General features: G+C 32.5%; 1 protein-coding gene across 1 annotated transcript; it reads right to left on the reverse strand.

The window, feature by feature from the left end:
• Positions 1 to 192: 192 nt before the first annotated feature.
• Positions 193 to 1125, reverse strand: LOC149391462 (peptidase). The gene is made up of 2 exons (XM_089620861.1): positions 812 to 1125; positions 193 to 547 (listed from the first exon to the last, which is right to left on the reverse strand). The coding sequence occupies exons 1-2, from the start codon at positions 1051 to 1053 to the stop codon at positions 457 to 459; spliced, it is 333 nt and encodes a 110-aa protein (XP_089476987.1). The 5' UTR covers positions 1054 to 1125; the 3' UTR covers positions 193 to 456.
• Positions 1126 to 20480: the final 19355 nt, after the last annotated feature.

A 20480-nucleotide genomic window follows, 5' to 3' on the forward strand; every position in this document is an offset into this window, starting at 1 on the left:
TAACATTTCAAGCACAATATGGAATTGAGATTTTCCCTCTCATTTTCGTTTTTTTATCAATAATTCCACTTCCCCTCACATTCTTTGGGTTCCAAAGGGAGTCTAAGGGTAGAAGTGCATCTCAAGTCTCAACATTGAAATGAAGGCAATTTAACGAAAGAGAAGAAAAGAAAAGAAAAGAAAAGCCTTGACTAAGATTTATATTTGCAATCATATTCTTAGCAAAGGGGCCAGAGAACGAGCAAAAATAAGTTAGTTGTTTGTTCTTTTATATCGATAAAAACGTATAACAACAATTATAAAAATCCAATTTTTCACCATAACCTGAATGCCGTTATACATTAACTTAGTTACAACTAAATTTTGATCATAAAATTGTCATAAACTTGCAAACAGAGCAGAGAAAGTCGTTGCAATCCCTAATCAACTGCACGGTTTGCTTGCTCTTTGCTCTCCCTAGCTTGATACATATTTCCACCACTTGTAAAGTCCGAATCCATAAACTATGGAATAACCAATAACTCTCATTGGATATATCTTAAATACCCTGCACACAAACACACACAAGTTTAAGAAAATTAGCCGAACTACCTCGTTTTAAAAAACTCTCTCCGATAATACATTACTTCTTGTTTGTATTCCGAAAATATCCTATTTTTTTACACTTTTTTTCTTTATTATTTAATATTTTATTTTAATTATTAATTTACAGTATCATCTAATTTTCCATAATTGCATACAATTTTATTTAATATAACCGCCCAAAACAGTCTAATTTGTGTAATTTACAATCAGAGAGAAGGAACAAAACCTCATTGGGCTGGATGTTTGGGCCAAGTAAGAGTCCCGTTCGTCAACAGTGACGGGGCTGCTCCAGCGAGAAAAGTCACGGTGGAAATAAGCCCAATCGGGCAACAGAATTCCGGAGATTCCCACAACTCCGACGATGTACGTCACCATCACTTTCTTGAAAGAGAAAGTGCTTATCCCAACCACCAACACCACCGCCGCAAGCCACACCAGAGTCGACCTCAAAGCGGAGTCGTTCGACATCTCAAAACGGACAAACCAACCACTGATTATTAGAAAGAAACAAAAAAAAAGAGGGAGAGAAGAAGAGGAAAACTTGACTAAATGAGCGAGGAGGAGAGATACTGAATACGGATGTTAACAGGCACAGCGCGGCTTGCTTTCAATGCTACCTCAACTGTCTCATTAATGCATTGTGGCTTTATTTATTTATTTATTATAATCAAAGTACGATAATAACAGTTATTAAATTTTCTTTACAATGGGAATTACGCAGTGCAACCAAAGGTCGTTGGTGGTAATTTTGCGTGGGTACCTTTTCCGGGGCTTGTTCTTATGGCGGGCATCGTCTATTAGATGGGTCCAATTCGTTGGAGTGTTACGAGGTTTAACTATGGGCATGGTCAATCACGCCCAAATGATCCACGTGGCACATCAAAATGTTAAGCGGGGAAATCGTATGCGAATTAGGAATGACAACATGGCCAGGTCCAACCAGACTCACTTGTTCCGTTATCAAAACCCGCTTAAAATATGGATCAATTATTTGAATTCGTTTAACCAATATTTTTAGCGGAACAAATAACGGATATAATTGGTGAGCGACGCGTAAAAAAGTATCGGATTCGTTATCGTTTACCCGTTTTTAATTAATTTTTTAATTATAAAAAATAATAAAACAATACTACACTAATGATTGAAACAACTTAAAAGCCCCGAGTTTAATTCCTAATAAAAACATTTTTTTTAGTGTTAACTGAGTACTAGATAGATAGGTACGGGTCCATCTATTCTTTTACCTAGATCCGGATGCGCTAAAATCTTAACGGGTCTCACATGTTTATCCAAATATAACGGATATTACACGGCATGTTGTTACAAGTGTTGTTGGCTTATTTTATACTGCAAGTTTGTTCGGCAAGATGTCTATCAATATGCTCCAGGATATGTTGAGACATTTTGACCTATATGCACAAAATTGTATTTTTGGCAAGTTTCATGTTTTGCCAGAATGTTTCGCGGAAGACTGTCTACAATCTCAAGCAAACCCTTGTGCTTGGTATAAGAGACTCATTGAATTTCTTGTACAGAATGACTATGCTCGTTGAGGAGTCGACAAGACTTTATTTGTGAAAAATGAAAGAGGAAATCTCATAATTGCTCAGATATATGTCGATGACATAGTTTTTGGAGGAATTTCTGCCAAGATGGTGGAACATTTTGTCCGACAGATGCAAGATAAGTTTGAAATGAGCATGGTGGGAGAGCTAAATTACTTCTTCGGTTTCCAAATCAAGCAAATGGAGGATGGGATCTTTATCTCTCAAAGCAAATACGCTAAAAACATCGTAAAGAAGTTTGACCTTGAAGGTGTATCTCATAAGCGTACTCCGTCTGCTACTCATGACAACCTCTCTAAGGATGAGAAGGGGTTGTTGTTGATCAAAGTCTATACAAAAGTATGATCGGAAGCTTGCTTTACCTTACTACTAGCTGCTCCGACATAACCTTCTATGTCGGAGCTTGGTTCTATCCTTGTTGTCTGTACAGAAGTGTGATTATCAGCTTGTTGCCTCCCCTTGTTTTGTTCTATCCTTGCCTTTGGTCTGTTTTGAGGTAATTAGGGGGAGAGGTAGTTAATTTTGTCATTTATTTTGACTTGTTAATTACTAGTCTCTGTTTGGTGTGTCAATTTATTTTTTTACTGAGACTTTATTTGATGATTACTGCTTTGGAAGTGCGTCACTGGAAGTGCTTGCCTAAAAATAATCAAATGGAGAGTTTGTTGTTATGAGTGTTGTTGGCTTATTTTTTACTGCAAGTTTGTTCAGCAAGATGTCTGACAACATGCTCCGTGATTACGTGATTGAAGTCTTCACGTGCGTTGATATCGAAGATTACCAAACACTGGGAGAGTGTTTGAGAGTGGAATTGATGGGATCTCATATTCAAGGAATCCTGATTTGGAATTCACGGGTGTAGTAGGTAAAGGGATTAATAAATTTCATTTCCATTGGGTACACTGTCCCTCAGATTAGATGACGTTGCACCGAACCGGGTTACCATTTTTTGTGTCTGTTATTTTTACGTATTGTCTTCTATATAATCCATCATTTTCATCGGAACAGATTGTCGCATACATTGACTCTACATTGTTTGCAACATCTTGTCTCTGATTAAACAAAATTCCACGGACCATTAATTTAAAGAAAAATTAGTCGATCTAAGCCACATCAAACGTTGCAATTGTAATCTAGCCAACATTTCGTTTAATTTTCGAATCTGGCCAAATTTGATGACGTGTCATATTTATGTAAGATGGTATTTACTATATTAGCCTTGGTTTGGTTTCAAAAATACTAGCCCACGTTTTGAAACTTGGTTTTGTAGCCGAATTTGTTATATTCGGTTTATATTTCGAATTTTAAAAAAAATTCTATATTTGGCAAAGTTGGTTATTGAGCGTTTTTTTCTTTAATGAACATTATAGCCGTGTAAGCAAATACAGTGTAAATGTTCGTAAATTTTTGTTAATCTCCGTTGCTTTGTTAATTTCTGTTAATTATGGTAAATTTACATATGTGCAGGTAGAGCCGATTTCTTTCCTTTCCTTTAATACGCATTTAATACAGTATTTTTGTTTTCCAAATTTATTTTCTAATTTTGAACGGGATTTTATCATAATTACGTGTATTCATTATCTTGTTTGACTTTATTCAATCAAATAAATATTTCATTTCCCTTTTAATTACATCACCGAATCTCCTATTATGAATTCAAAAAGCTGAAATTAAATTGCTGGAATTATCGCCGTGTAAGTAAATACAGTGTAAATGTTTGTAAATTTTTGTTAATCTCCGCTGATTTGTTAATTTCTGTTAATTATGGTAAATTTTTTGTGCATTTATTGCATGAAATTTTCTCTTTTAATTACATCACCGAATCTCCTATTAAATTAGTTAAATATCCAATTAAATTGCGAAAAAATATGAAATTAATTGGTTGTATACAATTCAAACCGGTCAAACGTGGGCTAGTGTTTTGATCAAGTAAGTATAAGAAAAAGGGTAAATTAGGTATTTTATATCCGTAAATTTCAGTAAATGGCTAGATTGCAAAATTTACCAACGTTGACTAGATTCCAAAAACCGTGTTTCAAAATGGTTACATTGCTAGTTTACCCTAATTTAAACCGGCTAACGGGTAAAATTGTAATCCCTGATTGCTTTTATTTTACTTGGGTTGTACTTATGCCGATGTAGGCCTTTTCGGTAAAAAAATTTATAACATTTGTTCAAGACTTAGATACTAGGCATAACAATACAAATTTCGTACATATTCTAACAACAAATAATAAGACCTCAAAACAATGGTGATTTAAACCTATAATTGGATGAGAGTACAACATGTGTGAACTTCCGACGAGCAGAAGATATACCACTCTTAACTTGGCCCTTTCAAAATACCCTTAGGGGTTGATGACAAAACATCGTTGGAGGACCATCGATTGTGGAAGAATACGTTTGAGTATCTACACCGCCATAACTCTAACAAAATATTTGAGCTAAAAACTCAAAATATAACTTAATCATCTTCGGAGACAAAAACCTGCAAATAAAGGTGGACAACACTACAAAATCTACAGAATAAAAGTGCATAAAACTAAGTAGATTAAATAGAACACTAAAGATAATGGAAACACTAACTATCACAACTGTAAAAACAAACTACCACCTAAAAAACTCTCTATCTGCATAACCAAAATTCGTCCATAAACAACCTAAAACTTACCTTCCTTAATCAAAATCGGCATCCAAAGGTCAAGACTTGAGGTAGAGTACAACCTTTAACCGGAACAGAAAGCCTTACTCCAAGAAAACCAACAGGTGCAAGAACGTTGTTGATGAAGAGTAGATCCAATTTATCACTAAAGAGGACAAACTCTACAATGACAGATTAGACGTTGTCGGTCCACACGATCAGGGATAGCGACGATCTTGGGAGACGTTGTTCAAAAAGACTATAGCTTAGCAAGATATTTCCACCACAATCAAGATAGGAGGCGTCCGGGTTGGCAACCACAAGCTCTGAGGCGGAACACAGACAATCCTTGCATGCACTGAGCATAAAAATCAGGTTTTCAGGGATGACCGACTTATTCCTCAGGTAATGAGGGGCATCACTACCATTATGCTCATGAGACCACCCAGATCCATCTCCACTCCAGGGACAATATATTCACGCCATGACGCCAACAAAGAAAATCCACAACAACAAAGCAACATGAACACGATTCAACAAGTAAGAAACTTGTCAGGGACGCATGGAAGATGACGGTGGGGAAAGGAAGAAATAACGAAGAGGTTGTATATGATGATAGCAAGGACAAAAAATTTAGGGTTGAAATAAAATCTCAAAAGTGAACAGAGTTCACCCTAGATCAAATACGCATCGCTGGTCGAACCATGGCGGCGTCCACCAACCCAGGGGAGTCTGAGATTGAAATCTTTAAAAAATCTTTTACGAAAACTAAAATTCGTGTAGGAAGGGAGAATGAAGAGAAAGATAAGGGGCGTATTACCATTGCGCAACTCAAAGACAAGTTTTTTTTTTTTTTTTTTATTGTGAACATTATTAAAAAAAAATACCATTAGATTACTTATACTATAAGATTTTGTAGCTAACTAATAATTAAGAATCGTAGTATTATGAAATAATCAATGTTTAAAAATAGCTGATACAAATCATTACTATCAAATTTCGGTGCAAAATATGAACACTTCAAAATTAATGGGAAAATCCCAACTGTAAGGTTGAATTATAAAATAAAAAAATTGTTGGTGAATCAAGCGCGTATCAGACACGAACAATCATTCTGATGCTACTCGTTTGAGATGATTTCACCATATAACCATATTAATGCGGAAAAATAATTAATTACGCTGATCATAAGCTAATTAAATTATGGTTATAATTAACAAGATCTAGTTATATTTAATTAATTTAATTCACGAGAGAATATTTATCAAGCAACCGATTTGAGCGATAAACGAATACTTACATTGATTTTCGGTTCAGCTACAGAACGCTCCTAAACCAATGGCGTACTCCTTGCGTCGTCTTGATGAAGGACTCGAGGATGACACCTTAGTCTTCTGAAACGTAATCTCCGAGGCGAATAAGAAAGATGAGTGGGCACAGTCTTTATCTCACTAGATCACGAAACTAGGTGTTTCGAGATCTCTATCTTATTTTACTAAGAATGGAAACGAATTTCCGAGGGGAGGGAGAGGCAGAAGTGCACGGCCAAGGTAGGCTAGAGTGCACGAAATTATTAGGTCAAAATCCTTAATTTTTTCTTTCTCATGAACCCCTATTTATAGTAGTAAAAGGAGATATTCATGGAATCTTCCAGAATATATTATTTCATTTTATTGTGTTCACACTAGAGGATTTAATCTAGGCCCTTGGATCTCAACAAGTGAATCCTACTTTTTCTCTCATCCATCAGATCAATATCTATGAGATATTATTCTCTATTTAAATAGAGAATATTTTATTTAGTGAGAGAATAAATGAGAATATATTATTTCCCTTTAAATATATTCTCATATATTCTCCTAAATACTTTCCTTTAAATAACGAAAAAATATAGGACAATATCTTATATTATTCTCTCTCCTTTATTTAAACAACTAAAGAGAAAATATTGGTAAATACCAATATCATAAAAAGTCGAATTTTAGGCACACGGCCAAGGGGAATTTGCGCAAACCCTAGTGCCAAAAAACCTAATTCGACTTTCATATTTTGTGCAAGGCCCAATTGCTTAAAACCAAATTAATCATTTATTTACTTGGTCCAACAATAAACAAATAATTAATAATTGTTTATTTACTTGATCAAACAATAAATAAAAAATTCTACCATAAATATTTATTTAATTCTGCGAATACCCGTTTTCCAGAATTAATGCTGTCAATCACAATTACAGCAAGTGAGATGAATAATGATAAACATTATTATACGAAAGTTCTTATCCGCCTTTATCAGAGCCGAATCGGGGACTATGGACCTAGTAATAGAAGCTTAACAAATCCGATGAAAAAGACGAAATAGTCCTTTCTCTTTTTCCATCGATTCGTTTAATCTTGGTCAAATACTCCACTTTGTAAGCCAAGACTGAACTCTCCTTTATACTAGAATTATATTTACTCATCGTGACGAGTGTCCACTGATATAGTCAGTTCGTGATCAAGATCCTCCAGGTTCAACCCGTGTTATGAGAAGTCAATTTTTCCGTTATACTTCTCTTGATACATATCAGCCCTAAGCATTGTTGTTTCCCCAGCGAAAGATTCTTTCGAACGTTACTTACTTCGAAAGTGCTAGCAATCTATCGGTTCTGGAATCAACCCTTAGGTGAGTGAACATTAACCTTCTTTCAGGAAGGCTGGATTCCGTATCTGTAAATCATTTCCCACTTGAATTATGCTCTGAGAAAACTCCCAAGACATAAGCTGTGATTAGCATGAATAGCCTTTTAGCGAATGTGTCAAAGAGCTCAGTAACATAACCCAGTGTCCATGATCACTTCAGGATTCAGATCAAGTCTCACTGTGACCATCATAGCGGCCTCGGTTAGTGTGTCGTAACGGTCCTTAAACGACACATCTACAACCAAGACCTGTCCAAGTCGTACACTTACCACAAGTGTAGAATGCTCTCACATGGTGATCAACCTTCACCTATGTGTTCCACATATATGACTTTAGATATAGCTTTCCAAGCGTATATCAATCATCGACCTTGTTTTAGCTCACCGCCCGAACTCAGGTGCCCAGCACGTGACTCAGTTTAATACGGAGGCTATGGAAGATAGTTGTTATTGATTCTAATTGTTTAGAACTCAACCCACTAATCATATAATGCTAATAGAGTAATCTTATTATCGAATTTAGTAATCATTTATTCATTATCTTCAAGTGGGCAATATTCCCAACAAAAATACAGCAAACAGAGATTTAAAAACTTACCACAATGATTTGGAATCATTGTCCGATGTATCGCGAAGTGCCGACCGAAGCATAAATTTTAGAAGTGAAATATCAAATTTTTGCTAAAATAAGTTTTTGTTACATAATAGTTGGCTGTAGTTTAGGTAACATAAATTAGACAAATAAGTAACAAAATTTTGTATCATGAAAAATTGGGTACGGCTAGCGCCACAAAAAAAATTGAACTTTACCCCAGATACTTTGATGTATACAATTTAGTGAAGATAAAGTACCCGCATAGTTTGGAATTTTGTTATGTAAACCATACTAAATATGATAAATTCATGCATACCTATCGAATATTATGCTAAAGCATTGTTGCGATATTTTTTAACACAAGTGCACGTAGTTGCTCAAGTAGTAAATCGTAAGTACAACTCGATCTGACGAGGACTAAGTTAACCGAAGAAATAGATGATCTAGCAACGAATAGAACTCAAGAATAACAAAGGTGATTATTAACTAAAAGTGCATAAATAAATAAAACACAAAATAAATGTGAACGGATGGATGAGTAGAAAGAAACGGTAACGGCTTCACAAAACTTTCCTATTGTCGGGATTCCTGGAATTAAGCACGATCTTTTGGTTCTCTCTCTTTATTAATCACACTCACATAATAATATCGCTAAATCTTTCAAGCATCTAACAACCTATGTCAATACCGAATTTTTATCTCTCGATCTCAAACCCTAAAAATACGACAAGCATAACATTTAAGAGCGTACACGAATCCGTAGAAGCCTAGATATCTCTAGTCTAGGAATGTACTACGTTTATCTAATTCTTATGCACGATTAACCTAATCTTTCTCAAGCATCAAGTCAATCCTAGAAAACATGTATAAGGTCGCGGATCTCACACAAGTATTAAGTATGGAATTAAATAAATTAAAAAGAAGATGAACACGAAAAATACTTCAATGGATAATTAATGAATCCACAATCATAATCGAGTAAGCTAAGACGTCACCCTGTCGGAGAAGAGTTCATGGCAAAGAAAGTAATAGACAAAAAAAAAACCAAACCATAATCAAACTCAAAAAAATAAACATAAAAGCGGGAGTTCCAGAATTAAAAAGAAGAAGATGAAACGGTGAATTGATGACGATGAACGGTGGTGATCAACAAGTCTTCTTTTTCTTCTCAGACCTTCATTATCTCCTAACTAGCCAAACAAAATTCTAAAACCTAAAATAAAGTAAAGATATGTTTTTTAGAGGTTCTAACTAGTGTATATAGGGATTTGGGTGATTTTTGGAGCTATTTGGACTTTTAGATCTGATCTAAAGGTTCAAAACTCGTCGAAACCAGAAAATATGGTGTGACAACCCGGTTTTCCAGACCGTCATACTTATCTTAATTCTTTTACTTCGAAAAAAAAATAGTGGATAATTTTTTTTTTAAACAACATTTCATTTATTTATAAAGTCTAGACTTTAAAATAAAACAACTTTGAAAATAACCAACATTTGAAATCTTACAAAAACGTTTGATGAAATAAGAGAGATACTTAATTCGGAATTCCAAACTAAAGTAGATGGTTGAAATATTCAACGGAAATAAAACCATAAAAATTCAACTTCACTTTTGTAAAACTAATTAAACTTGGAAAGTATCTTAAGCATAAAAAAAAATCTCAAACCGAGTGTTTAGAAAATTGCGTAGCGGAAGTCTTTTAAATAAACGAGCGGTACCACAACCCAACTCCTTAGCCATCGATTGCCTCTAATCCACCCTCCTCACTTGTTCATTTGTTGCTTATCTACAATACGGACGAAAACACATAATATGAGCTAATGCTCAGCGAGAAATAACTGTGACTCACAAAAAGATGAGTAATGCGATGCATGATCCGGTTATTAGTGTTTTTAAATTCTAACGGTGTCATGGTCTTTCGAATCATAAATCTTATCATATTTTATTCGGGGTGCCCCTAGAGTAGTCGTACCAATTTCAGTGTACACTTTGGAAATGAACTACGGGGTTGCGACCTCCCATAGTTCGCACCATCTAATAAACATATCATGTGAGAAAACTCCCTTTATGAGCCCGTAGCTCGGCTCGAGAGAATTCTCTTAATACCTCCGTAGCTCGAGGCGGTACGACTCTCTTTCTTATCTTATCACTTGATTATTTGCGTTACATACAAAGATGACATATGACATAAACATAAATAAAACATGCTAATAATTAGAACATGTTATGCCAAACTTGTACTAAACCCAAACATAAACTCATCATAACAAGACATGACATAATAATCACAATTCACTCAATAACACATACACGCACATAAGAAATATCACACAATCAATCATATAACACACATTAACCAATTCAGATCACACACTCATCGTAATTAATTTTAAACTAATCCGTATTGTAGTGAGATTATTCTCACCTTATTGAGTCGGGGAAAAGTTCTTAGACTCTCGAACGATTGGAAAAGCTATTCGGCTCGGGACCTATTCGAACGGATAGGAATTAGGTTCTTATAAGACACTTCTAGACATAACAAAGTTTCTGGAAAAAAAAAAAAATCGGAGAAGGAACAGGGACGTCAAAAGACGAAAATACCCTTCGTCCTCGGGTTCCGGGAAAAAAAATTTCAGAGAAAAAAAATTCTGGAAAAATTCCAGAGACTAGAAAATATAAATTTGAACATATTAGTTTTCAGTGATAAGACCGAAATCGGAGTTTAAGTTGACGAAAACAAAAATCAAAGAATAAAATGATAAAAATGATATTAGAGAAAACTGAAATAATCTGTATACCGGTCTGAAAATATTTCTTTTATATATAAATACACATTCAAAATTCATATAAAAATTAGCATATATCAACGACGTTCCAAAATATTTTGTATAAAAATTTCATATAAAAATATGTTTCGTAGGTATTTTAATAAATACAAAACTACGCTGTTTGAATTAGAAATAAAATGTCTGCGCGTTGATAGTAAATAATTTTTAGGATAAAAACGGTTAACCTAAAAATTATAAAATTTTAAACACATCAAGAATATCTGACGTAGTTGTGTATAAAAATATTATGTTAAAATAAAATTCGTAGATGACTGAATCAAGTCTATTCCTTATTGTTTAAAAATTGGAAAAAAAAAACCTATTTAAATTTCCACTTTTCAGAAGAAAAAAAGAAATATATATATATACCTATATAATTACTGATAATTATAAACATATCAATGTAGAGAACAAAGAATAACTAATTTTCGAAGATACCTTGAGAGTGGGAGAAGCTTTGATGGAAAGAAAAAAAAACTAACGCCTTCAAAAGAAAATATCAGGAGCTAGAGTTTTTTTTTTTTAGAAGAAAAGGATCAAGGAAGGGAGAGCAAGATAGGAAAGAACGTATGGAAAGCAAAAAAAAATTGTTTTGGCTTATAAAATCAAATCTGTAACGAGTGAATACACTTTAATTCCATTAAAGTGTCCACTTTAACGATTGACGATTTGCTTTTATTTCTATGCCGATATCACCAAAAGACTAGGAGTGAGTAACTCCTCCTTTTCCTTTTATATAATAATATTAGAAAAAATAAATAACATATAGAGACCACTTTCATCTTTTGAATTTTTTTTTAAAAATAATGGACAGTAGCACCACCATAAAATCCCACGATAGTCTTCATATAAAAAAACCATAAATGTATTGTAATTCGTGCAATAAAGCACATAGTATTACAAATCGTTATGTCCAATAACTTATTACTACACTTAGATATTTTTTTCACTGCCAACATTAAATAACATATCTGTATAATATGCATATATATAAGGGTTATTAAGTTATATAGCCTCACGGATATAGTGGATTGAGATATAGCCCACCTTTGATTAATTTCTTGTGAATAGTCAAGTAAACTTATTAACAAATTAATAAAAGCCTTATTTAACACAACCAAACATATATTTTAGGTAGTTAATTGGCTGCCACGTATGCAAGTTGGCTATTTACAAATTATTTACCAAAGGTTGGCTAATTTACAATTCATATAGTTTAGGTGGCTTACGTAGCCAATTTTTTGTATATATAATGTACGTATATACGGTGAAAGAAAAAAGATAATAACGGCTATGTAAATAATATACTGATAAACACATGTATATTCAAATTATCTCTTTATGCACATTTGTATAAGTTTTATACATTTGTTTATAAATTTTAATAACTTCATAAACAGTTTTGTTTGTACGCAACACATAAGCAGCTGATTAAAAAAAATGACATTTCATAGAGCTTCTTAATGGGGATTTCACATATGGTCATGGGGGCGTACAACACTCAAAATCGGCGCACGAGCAAAATCGCTGCAATGATGCTTAATATGCCCATAACTTCTCCGATGTCCGATTCTTACAAATAAATACGCGTTGGAAAGCTAAGAGAAACTCTATTCAATGGTTGAAAGAATATATCCAGAATCGTTGATATAGAATCTCAAAATTCTCAAAATCATGCAGAATAGGACTCCTGTTTCTTGTTCCACTACTTTAACTTGTTCGAAAAGTCTTCGTATCACCTCAAATTTGCACCATTAGCCTCAAAACACTTATAGCTCATTAAGAACGTATATATAATAAAAACTAAAAAAATATCAAAAATACCTAAGGACTCTTTCGATTCAAGCTTAAAAGTACATGATAAGTACGTATGAAATGCACTTATCAAGCACGTAAATAATTAATCAAGTAAATAATTATTACTTAATTATTAATAACTTTTTCGTCAAAAGTCCTTTTATGAATCTGAAACATATTGTGATCTCATTTTGAAAACCACGAGCAATGAGTCCCGATATGTGTCCTGAAACGTAGTATTTCATGACATTTTCATCTTATAATCTAGTTTTTATAACGAATTCATCATAAAAAAAATTTCATCACAAATCCTGATTTTTTGAAATATCTATCATAAAAACACATTTAAATGCGGTAATATTAAAACAAAAATACTGAATTACTCATAACTGACTAAAAAAAGTCTTTAGGGAAAACTCAAATTAGTTGAGATCAAGCCGAAGATCTAAAATAAAAAATCATAAAATTAACGGTTTATCCAAAGCTACAAATACTTTTTGGTACTAACTTAAATTTAAGGAAAATAAAATGAACAATTATAGACAAAAACCTAGATCGGTATAAAATCGGGGTAAGCGATATATATATATATATATATATATATATATATATATATATATATATATATATATATATATATATATATATATCCGTGTTCCGCCTGGGGTATACTTCTGTTTATGGAGCTAGCATACGGAAAATATAGATTATATATATATATATATATATATATATATATATATATATTACATATAAACATAAAAATTAAAGACTAAAATGTTGCAGTATGTGAGGTATTTAAGGTTAATAAAAAGTTAATTTTTTTTTAGAATTTGTACGATATTTTTGGTATTAATGTATATGCACAATATTTTAACAATATATGCGATATTTGCGGAAATCTCACGGTAGTTGAGAAATCTCGTGAGAGAATAACACACTGTTGCAAAATGCGAGATACCACGTGAGATACCCCTCTCCCGCGTTTGGTTTCAAACACTGGTTAAGATGCGGTGATGAGAGAGAGAGAGAGAGAGAGAGAGAGAGAGTATATATATACAGTGGCGAAGCCACCTTAGATCTTGGAGGTGCGAACACCCTCGTGAACTTTTAAAAAATTGTAATTTTTAACCTAAAAGTTTTAGTATTTTTTTATAGGGAAAATAACACATTTATACCCTGTGTTTTAGTGAAATGTCGAGTTTAACCCTCGGTTTTCAAAAATGTCGAGTTCATACCCTCTGTTTAACTAAAATAACGAAATTATACCCCCTGTTTAACTAAAATGACGAAATTATACCCTGAAATAGACAACAGTGTCACGAATATTCTTTTTATTGACTTTTCATTGACGTTGATTATAATATGTATATATAAACACCAATTATCTTTATTCATTCGCGCCATATATGTAATTTATTTAAAAATTAGAAAATAAACAACCGTCTCTTAATCGTGAAGAACACATAAAGAGGCAAATGGGTAAACATCGATAGTTGATAGTCATCAAAATCGCATATTCGAACAGAGAATCCAGAATTTAGAGTTACAATTCGAACACGGAATGAAGTCATTTCTTAGGAGGTATGAGTTTTATTATTTAATTTCAATTTAAGGCTATTTTTATTTCAAAATTGAGAATTTGGAAGTTAGGGCACTGATTTAGATTTGATTTGGTTTTTCTTATATAAGAGTTAATATCAATGAAAGGGAGATTTGTGACGCTGTTATTCATTTCAGGGTATAATTTCGCCATTTTAGTTAAACAGAGGGTATGAACTCGACATTTTTGAAAACAGAGGGTTAAACTCGACATTTCACTAAAACACAGGGTATAAATGTGATATTTTCCCTTTTTATATTTTTTGCCCAAATTTATATGATTTTTTCAAATCTTCCTCCCTGAATTTATTTTTTCAAATTTGCTCTCCCTTCACCCTCATCCCGAGTTGAATTTCTGGCTATGCCACTGTATATAAATATATTCTTCATACTATCAATTCATAGGAGAAGAGTAATGCACAATGCTGTTAGTTAGACCCCAACTAAAAAATTTGAAGAAACAAGAGAGAGAGAGAGAGAGAGAGAGAGAGAGAGAGAGAGAGAGAGAGATCTAGACATAAAAAAAATCTAGCTAGAAATATCGCACGGATGAACTCTCTAAAGTCAACCATGTTTCTTGCAAATTCCAAAGTCCTGATTAGGCTACCAGTACCAGCAGCATATATATGGTCATTCTCAGAAGTTATTATATCCTTTCATTACCTCTAATTTAACGCATTACTTTCAATATATATTGTTTCATAAAATTTATTGAAAAGGCTCAACATGATTCTCTTGATAAAACGAGAAAATAAGATAAAATCGGTAGGCTTTTATAAAATGTATATAATTTGTTAGAGCAGTATTAGTAAATCTCTTATATATCCGTACAATCCAGCGGTCAATTGGGGAGCTTTGACTTTTAGAACATTATAAAAAATGAACTCTTACCTATTCCCCAAACTACCTCATCATATTTTTCATATGAAAACACCACGTGTGTCGCAGATAGGATATTTGAGTAAATTTCCAAAGGGGTGTATGTTTGCGGATTGTGATACTTACGTTGCATGACCTTTTCGAGAACATTTACGATGAATTTAGATCATAAAGTTGGTTGTTTTTTAAACCCAAAATTTGAGGGCATAAATATTTATAGTAAAATTTGCATGATTATTCGTACTACCATATATGATAATATGAACTATGAACTAGGAAATTGAAGAAACGTATTTCAGAAGACAAACACGAATATATTATTATATGTTCTGGCAATATATATATATATATATATATATATATATATATATATATATATATATATATATATTGTATGTGTGCCTGTTACTAGAAGTTAAGAACCGCGTGGACTTAATTAATTTTAAGCACTATTATATGTGTTGGACCTTATATAAATAAATTCCGATGGAAGTTTTTTTCTCGTCAGTTTAAAAACTGCATATATAGTTTGGCTTCTCTATTATACCTGTTTGATGTTTGTTAGAAACGCCGTTTATTTTAATATATTCATGAGAGACAGTTAGTGGACGCTGAAACAAACTCTTCTAGAATCATATATAATAATTAGGCAATATCAAATCTCACTGTATATCTTATTACATCACGAATATTTTTAATTTGGAAGGGCAATTGGTTCAAGAAAATTGTACACAATAAGACCACAAATTTACCGCTTTTGAATGATGACAAGGGAAGGTTAGAAAACATCGTGCGCTAATTATATAATGCTCAAATATCATATTTCAAGGAAAAAATAGTTTCTGTATCGAAAAGGCGAAAAAAGGGGTAAGAAATTGTGTCTCACACTCCTCATCGGGCTGGTGGAAATTGATGTTGACACTAAATTAAGTTGACAATGAACAAGAGTTTAGGTTTGAATAAATTGTTACCCTAGCTATAGCAGAAATTCCAAGTATTGATAATGACGTCGTAGAATATACGTATGTCTTTGGATTCGCGTCTCTTTTTATAGAAGGGTTCATAGAGGATATGTTTATAAATTATTCAGTTTTATAAAAGTCGTCATGGCTGACTTGTACTACAGGCTAACCCTTCCCTTTAGTTGGTCATAAGGAAACAAGAAAATACATGCGCCTAGGGGGAAATCCCACATCACAACAAATAGCATGAAGACAAAAATTATATTCATATAGAGCACTTGAATAAGCATAATGAGCACTTTTGAATCATGTTATAGTGATAATGAAGCGTGTAAAGATCATTGCCTTGATATGGAGGGTTAAAGAAAGTAAAATAATAATAATCATAATTTAAAAGTAGAGATGCGGGAGTTATATTTGATCAGTCGTTTGCTGTACCAACTTCTCTCTCTAGCTAACTGCTCTATCCTTAATAGTCAAATGAGTCACATTCTAACCTCTTATATATATATATATATATATATATATATATTTATATATATAATCAAGTATTTCTAAAATTACATAGCACTATCAATTTACGATCATTAATCGTACGCTAGTAGTTCGGGCAAAAAAATTAGAAAGCAGAATTACTTTTCAATGGGCTTAGAGATGATATTGTGATGTAATTATTATTAATCAATAGTATATGATTGTCGTCAAAAGCCATGCAGACAAATAAGAAATGGGGACTTCCTTTTGCGTGCATGACCTGAGGTCTTTGACAAGGGCGATTAATATGCGCGGCGAGGGTTACGTGTTCCGATTTGAGAGACTTTTTGTCAATATTTATCGAGGAAAAATGAAGTACCATTTATTTTCTTCTCTCTTTTTCAAATTCATGCATTGTATAATTGATTATTTTAAAATCAATTAAGTCATCATAAATCCAGCTATAAAACTTGTTATCGTGACTGATTTTAATACTCAATTCCACGTATTCTCTTATGCGCATATATAGGCGCATATATTTTTTTCTATATGTACAATCAGCTTTAGTATCACATTGTCAGGTATTATATATCAATTATATGTATGTTTATTTCATTACTCGGATTATGATAAACAAGAAGAAAACTAGATGCATGTATGAAAGTTTAGAACAAATACAAAAGTCAATTTCCATAGCTTAAACAATATATATAATACTACAGACAAAATATAAATTGTTGGCAAAAGTTGAACAAATTAATAAAAAGGAAGAAATGGAATAAAATAGTTTAATAATTATCTTAAAAAATTTGTTGCAACTAGTCCTTCTCCTAGTTCTTTTTAAGATTTTAGACAAAGTTTTATTGTTTTTAAAAATATAGTTCATCAAACCCGCAAGAAATTAATTAATTTTGACTCACGGTCCAGCTAGTGGACTATTTTTTTAATAAAATATAACTTTAGTTATTTTTCAAAAAAAAGTGTAGATATTGGACATACTAGTCTAATTATTGTATAATTATTCGGGTATTAAACATATAGCTTATTTATGTCTACGTCTCTCGTAATAGTTCGGTCTAATTTTTTTTAATGTTAGATAATTAGATTAGAATTTTAACGCATAAAGTTTAAATGATATAACTCTCTTTAATAACGAGAATAAAGAGTAGGAAGTATAAACTTCAAATGAGTAAAATTACTATATGATAATTGCTAAAAAAAAAACTAGTCAAGATTAATTTTAAAGTCTTTGAAATATTCTCAAATAACTATCTTAGAACTGTTTTAAAACTACCATTTACCAAATATTACACTAAAATAGCTATTATATGATGTGACAATAAAAATTAAGCAATTTTACAAATGTTGAGTTTTGATAATATGATTAGTAATATATCACGAAAAAGGTTAATTTATATTACTTTGTTTCTAGACGTTCCATAATGTAAAATATTTTTTTTTAATTTCCTAATAAGCAACATATTATATTAAAGGATATATATATATATATATATATATATATATATATATATATATATATATAATGATTAGTTGCTCAGCGACAAGAAGCAAAGCTGCGTTGAAAAAAATATTGCCTATAAATAGTACTCAAAGTACTTCTAAATTTTGCTCATAAATCAAGAGACAACAAAAATATCAGACAACTTAAACCAGTAGCCCAAAAAAATTACTTAAATGGGAAGGTCTCCATGTTGTGAGGAGAATGGTCTTAAAAAAGGACCATGGACTCCTGAAGAAGATGAAAAGCTTGTCAAATACATCCAAAAGCATGGCCTTGGCAGTTGGAGAGCCCTTCCCAAGCTTGCAGGTACCTTTAATATCTTTATTTTAATATACACATACACTCAAATCTTTCTTGTAATTTCCCTAATATATTAATTAAGTCTTGTGTATGATCCTGTACAGATCTTAACAGATGTGGCAAGAGCTGTAGATTAAGATGGACAAATTACCTGAGACCTGACATCAAGAGAGGGAAATTTTCTCAAGAAGAAGAGGAAACAATTCTACACCTTCATTCCATCCTTGGAAACAAGTAATAATAAGTTTAATAATATATGAAAAATTGTACAAAATAACCAAAGGTTTGATTATTTAGCAATATATTTTCTTTTTCAATTTTTTAGCATATAGCCAAATAGTGATGTTGTTAATAAAATTTTGACACTGCCTAACTTTTTTGACATTGTACACAAGGCATCCGTCTGTATATACTTACCAACATTGACACAAAAAATTATTGACACATAGCATTGGTGCATTTTTATATATTTAAGATATATTTCACTAGTTTTAGACAAAACCTGCTATTTTCTAAATATATTAGCTACTCATTTAGAGGAGGACCCCAAGCATATCTATCTTCGTTTGTGCTAATATTTTATTTTTCTTGACATGAATGAATTAAGGTGGTCCACAATCGCAACACGTCTACCGGGAAGGACGGACAATGAAATAAAAAATTTCTGGAATACCCACTTGAAGAAGAAGCTGATCCAGATGGGTTTTGATCCAATGACACACCAACCCAGAACCGACCTTTTTTCTTCTTTGTATAACCTAATTGCCCTAGCCAACCTCAAAGACCAATACCAAAACCTAATCGCGGAAAACCAATATCACCCCTTGGATCTTCAAATCCTTCACACTCTCCTCCAAAACAACCACAGCAATGTCGACGTGGCAGACTTGATCAACTCGGTAGTTCTCAGTGGTGTGAACCAAAGCCCAGTGACTGGTTTTTCAAATATGTCACAACTTTCTCTGGGAGAGAATTATAATAATAGTAATACTAGTGGTGATTATTGTACTACTAATACTAATAATAATAATGCCACTTCTTCTGAATATCCTTCTTCTCAACCACTCCACCATCAAACTGGCCTAATGTTGCCACATCATCATCACACAGAACCACCACAAGTCTCTTTCAGTGCTCCTCAACCATTTTCTTTGAATATGTCAATGGGCATAAACGATGATCAAGCTGAGGCTTGTAACGTCTCAACGATGAGAATCGATGATCATGGAGGTTTCGATGATGATGATTCAGCTACGTGGTTTGATCATCTTCCCAACTTGATCGAATCAGATCAACGCGAGACCTCAAATTTCAGCACTAATATTGTTGTAGATGACATGTACGGTGGTCCTAGCACTTCTTCTTCATGGCCTCCAATTTCCTTCTGAATTTTCCTTAATTATATATGCTGATAGTCTGGTTAATACTAAAGAGGCTATTTATGTCAGCCAGTTTTTTTATTTCTTTGTATACTTTCTTGTAAAAAAATTATGTAAACGCACATGAGAATTATACTTATAGAGCTGATAGGTTTAGCTAGGAAGCCATTTTGAGAATTATCTGTATTTGTATGTATTTCTGTATAGTCATATGTGCATAATTATTGTACTCTGTCCATTTTCATTTACGGTTTATATATGCTGAATTTTCTTTCGTTTCTGAAAATAATATCTTCATGTAGATCACACGGCATTATGTATATATGCTTTCCCTATTATTTATAATCCACTTTCATTTATTATCATATTAGTCGGCAAAATATATCATGTTCTTTAATTTTTTTTTTTAACAAACATCATACGTGTGTGTATAGGTATATATTGTTAGAGAACATATATAGTCTCTCATGAATGGAAAACTGCACATGAAAATGACATTACTGCCGATTCCTAAACCGGTTTCTTTCTTACATATTGAAAAAAAAAATGTAGAAGAAGAAGATCTATGTAAACAGTGTAAGCTATAAAGACCTAAAAGTGAAGATGGCTACATGATCTATGAAACATATATATATATATATATATATATATATATATATATATATATATATAT

Source organism: Urtica dioica, chromosome 7, assembly GCF_054948205.1.
Source record: "Urtica dioica subsp. dioica isolate 48M chromosome 7, U.dioica_male_clone48M_v1_H2, whole genome shotgun sequence".
NCBI classification, from domain to species: domain Eukaryota; kingdom Viridiplantae; phylum Streptophyta; class Magnoliopsida; order Rosales; family Urticaceae; genus Urtica; species Urtica dioica.

Excerpts from the sequence above, each read along its gene's own strand:
- LOC149391462 (XM_089620861.1), bottom strand. The coding sequence starts at position 1,053 with ATGTCGAACGACTCCGCTTTGAGGTCGACTCTGGTGTGGCTTGCGGCG. Across the intron at positions 548-811 it reads CAAACATCCAGCCCAATGAG|GGTATTTAAGATATATCCAA; the intron begins GTTTTGTTCCTT and ends GTTTGTGTGCAG.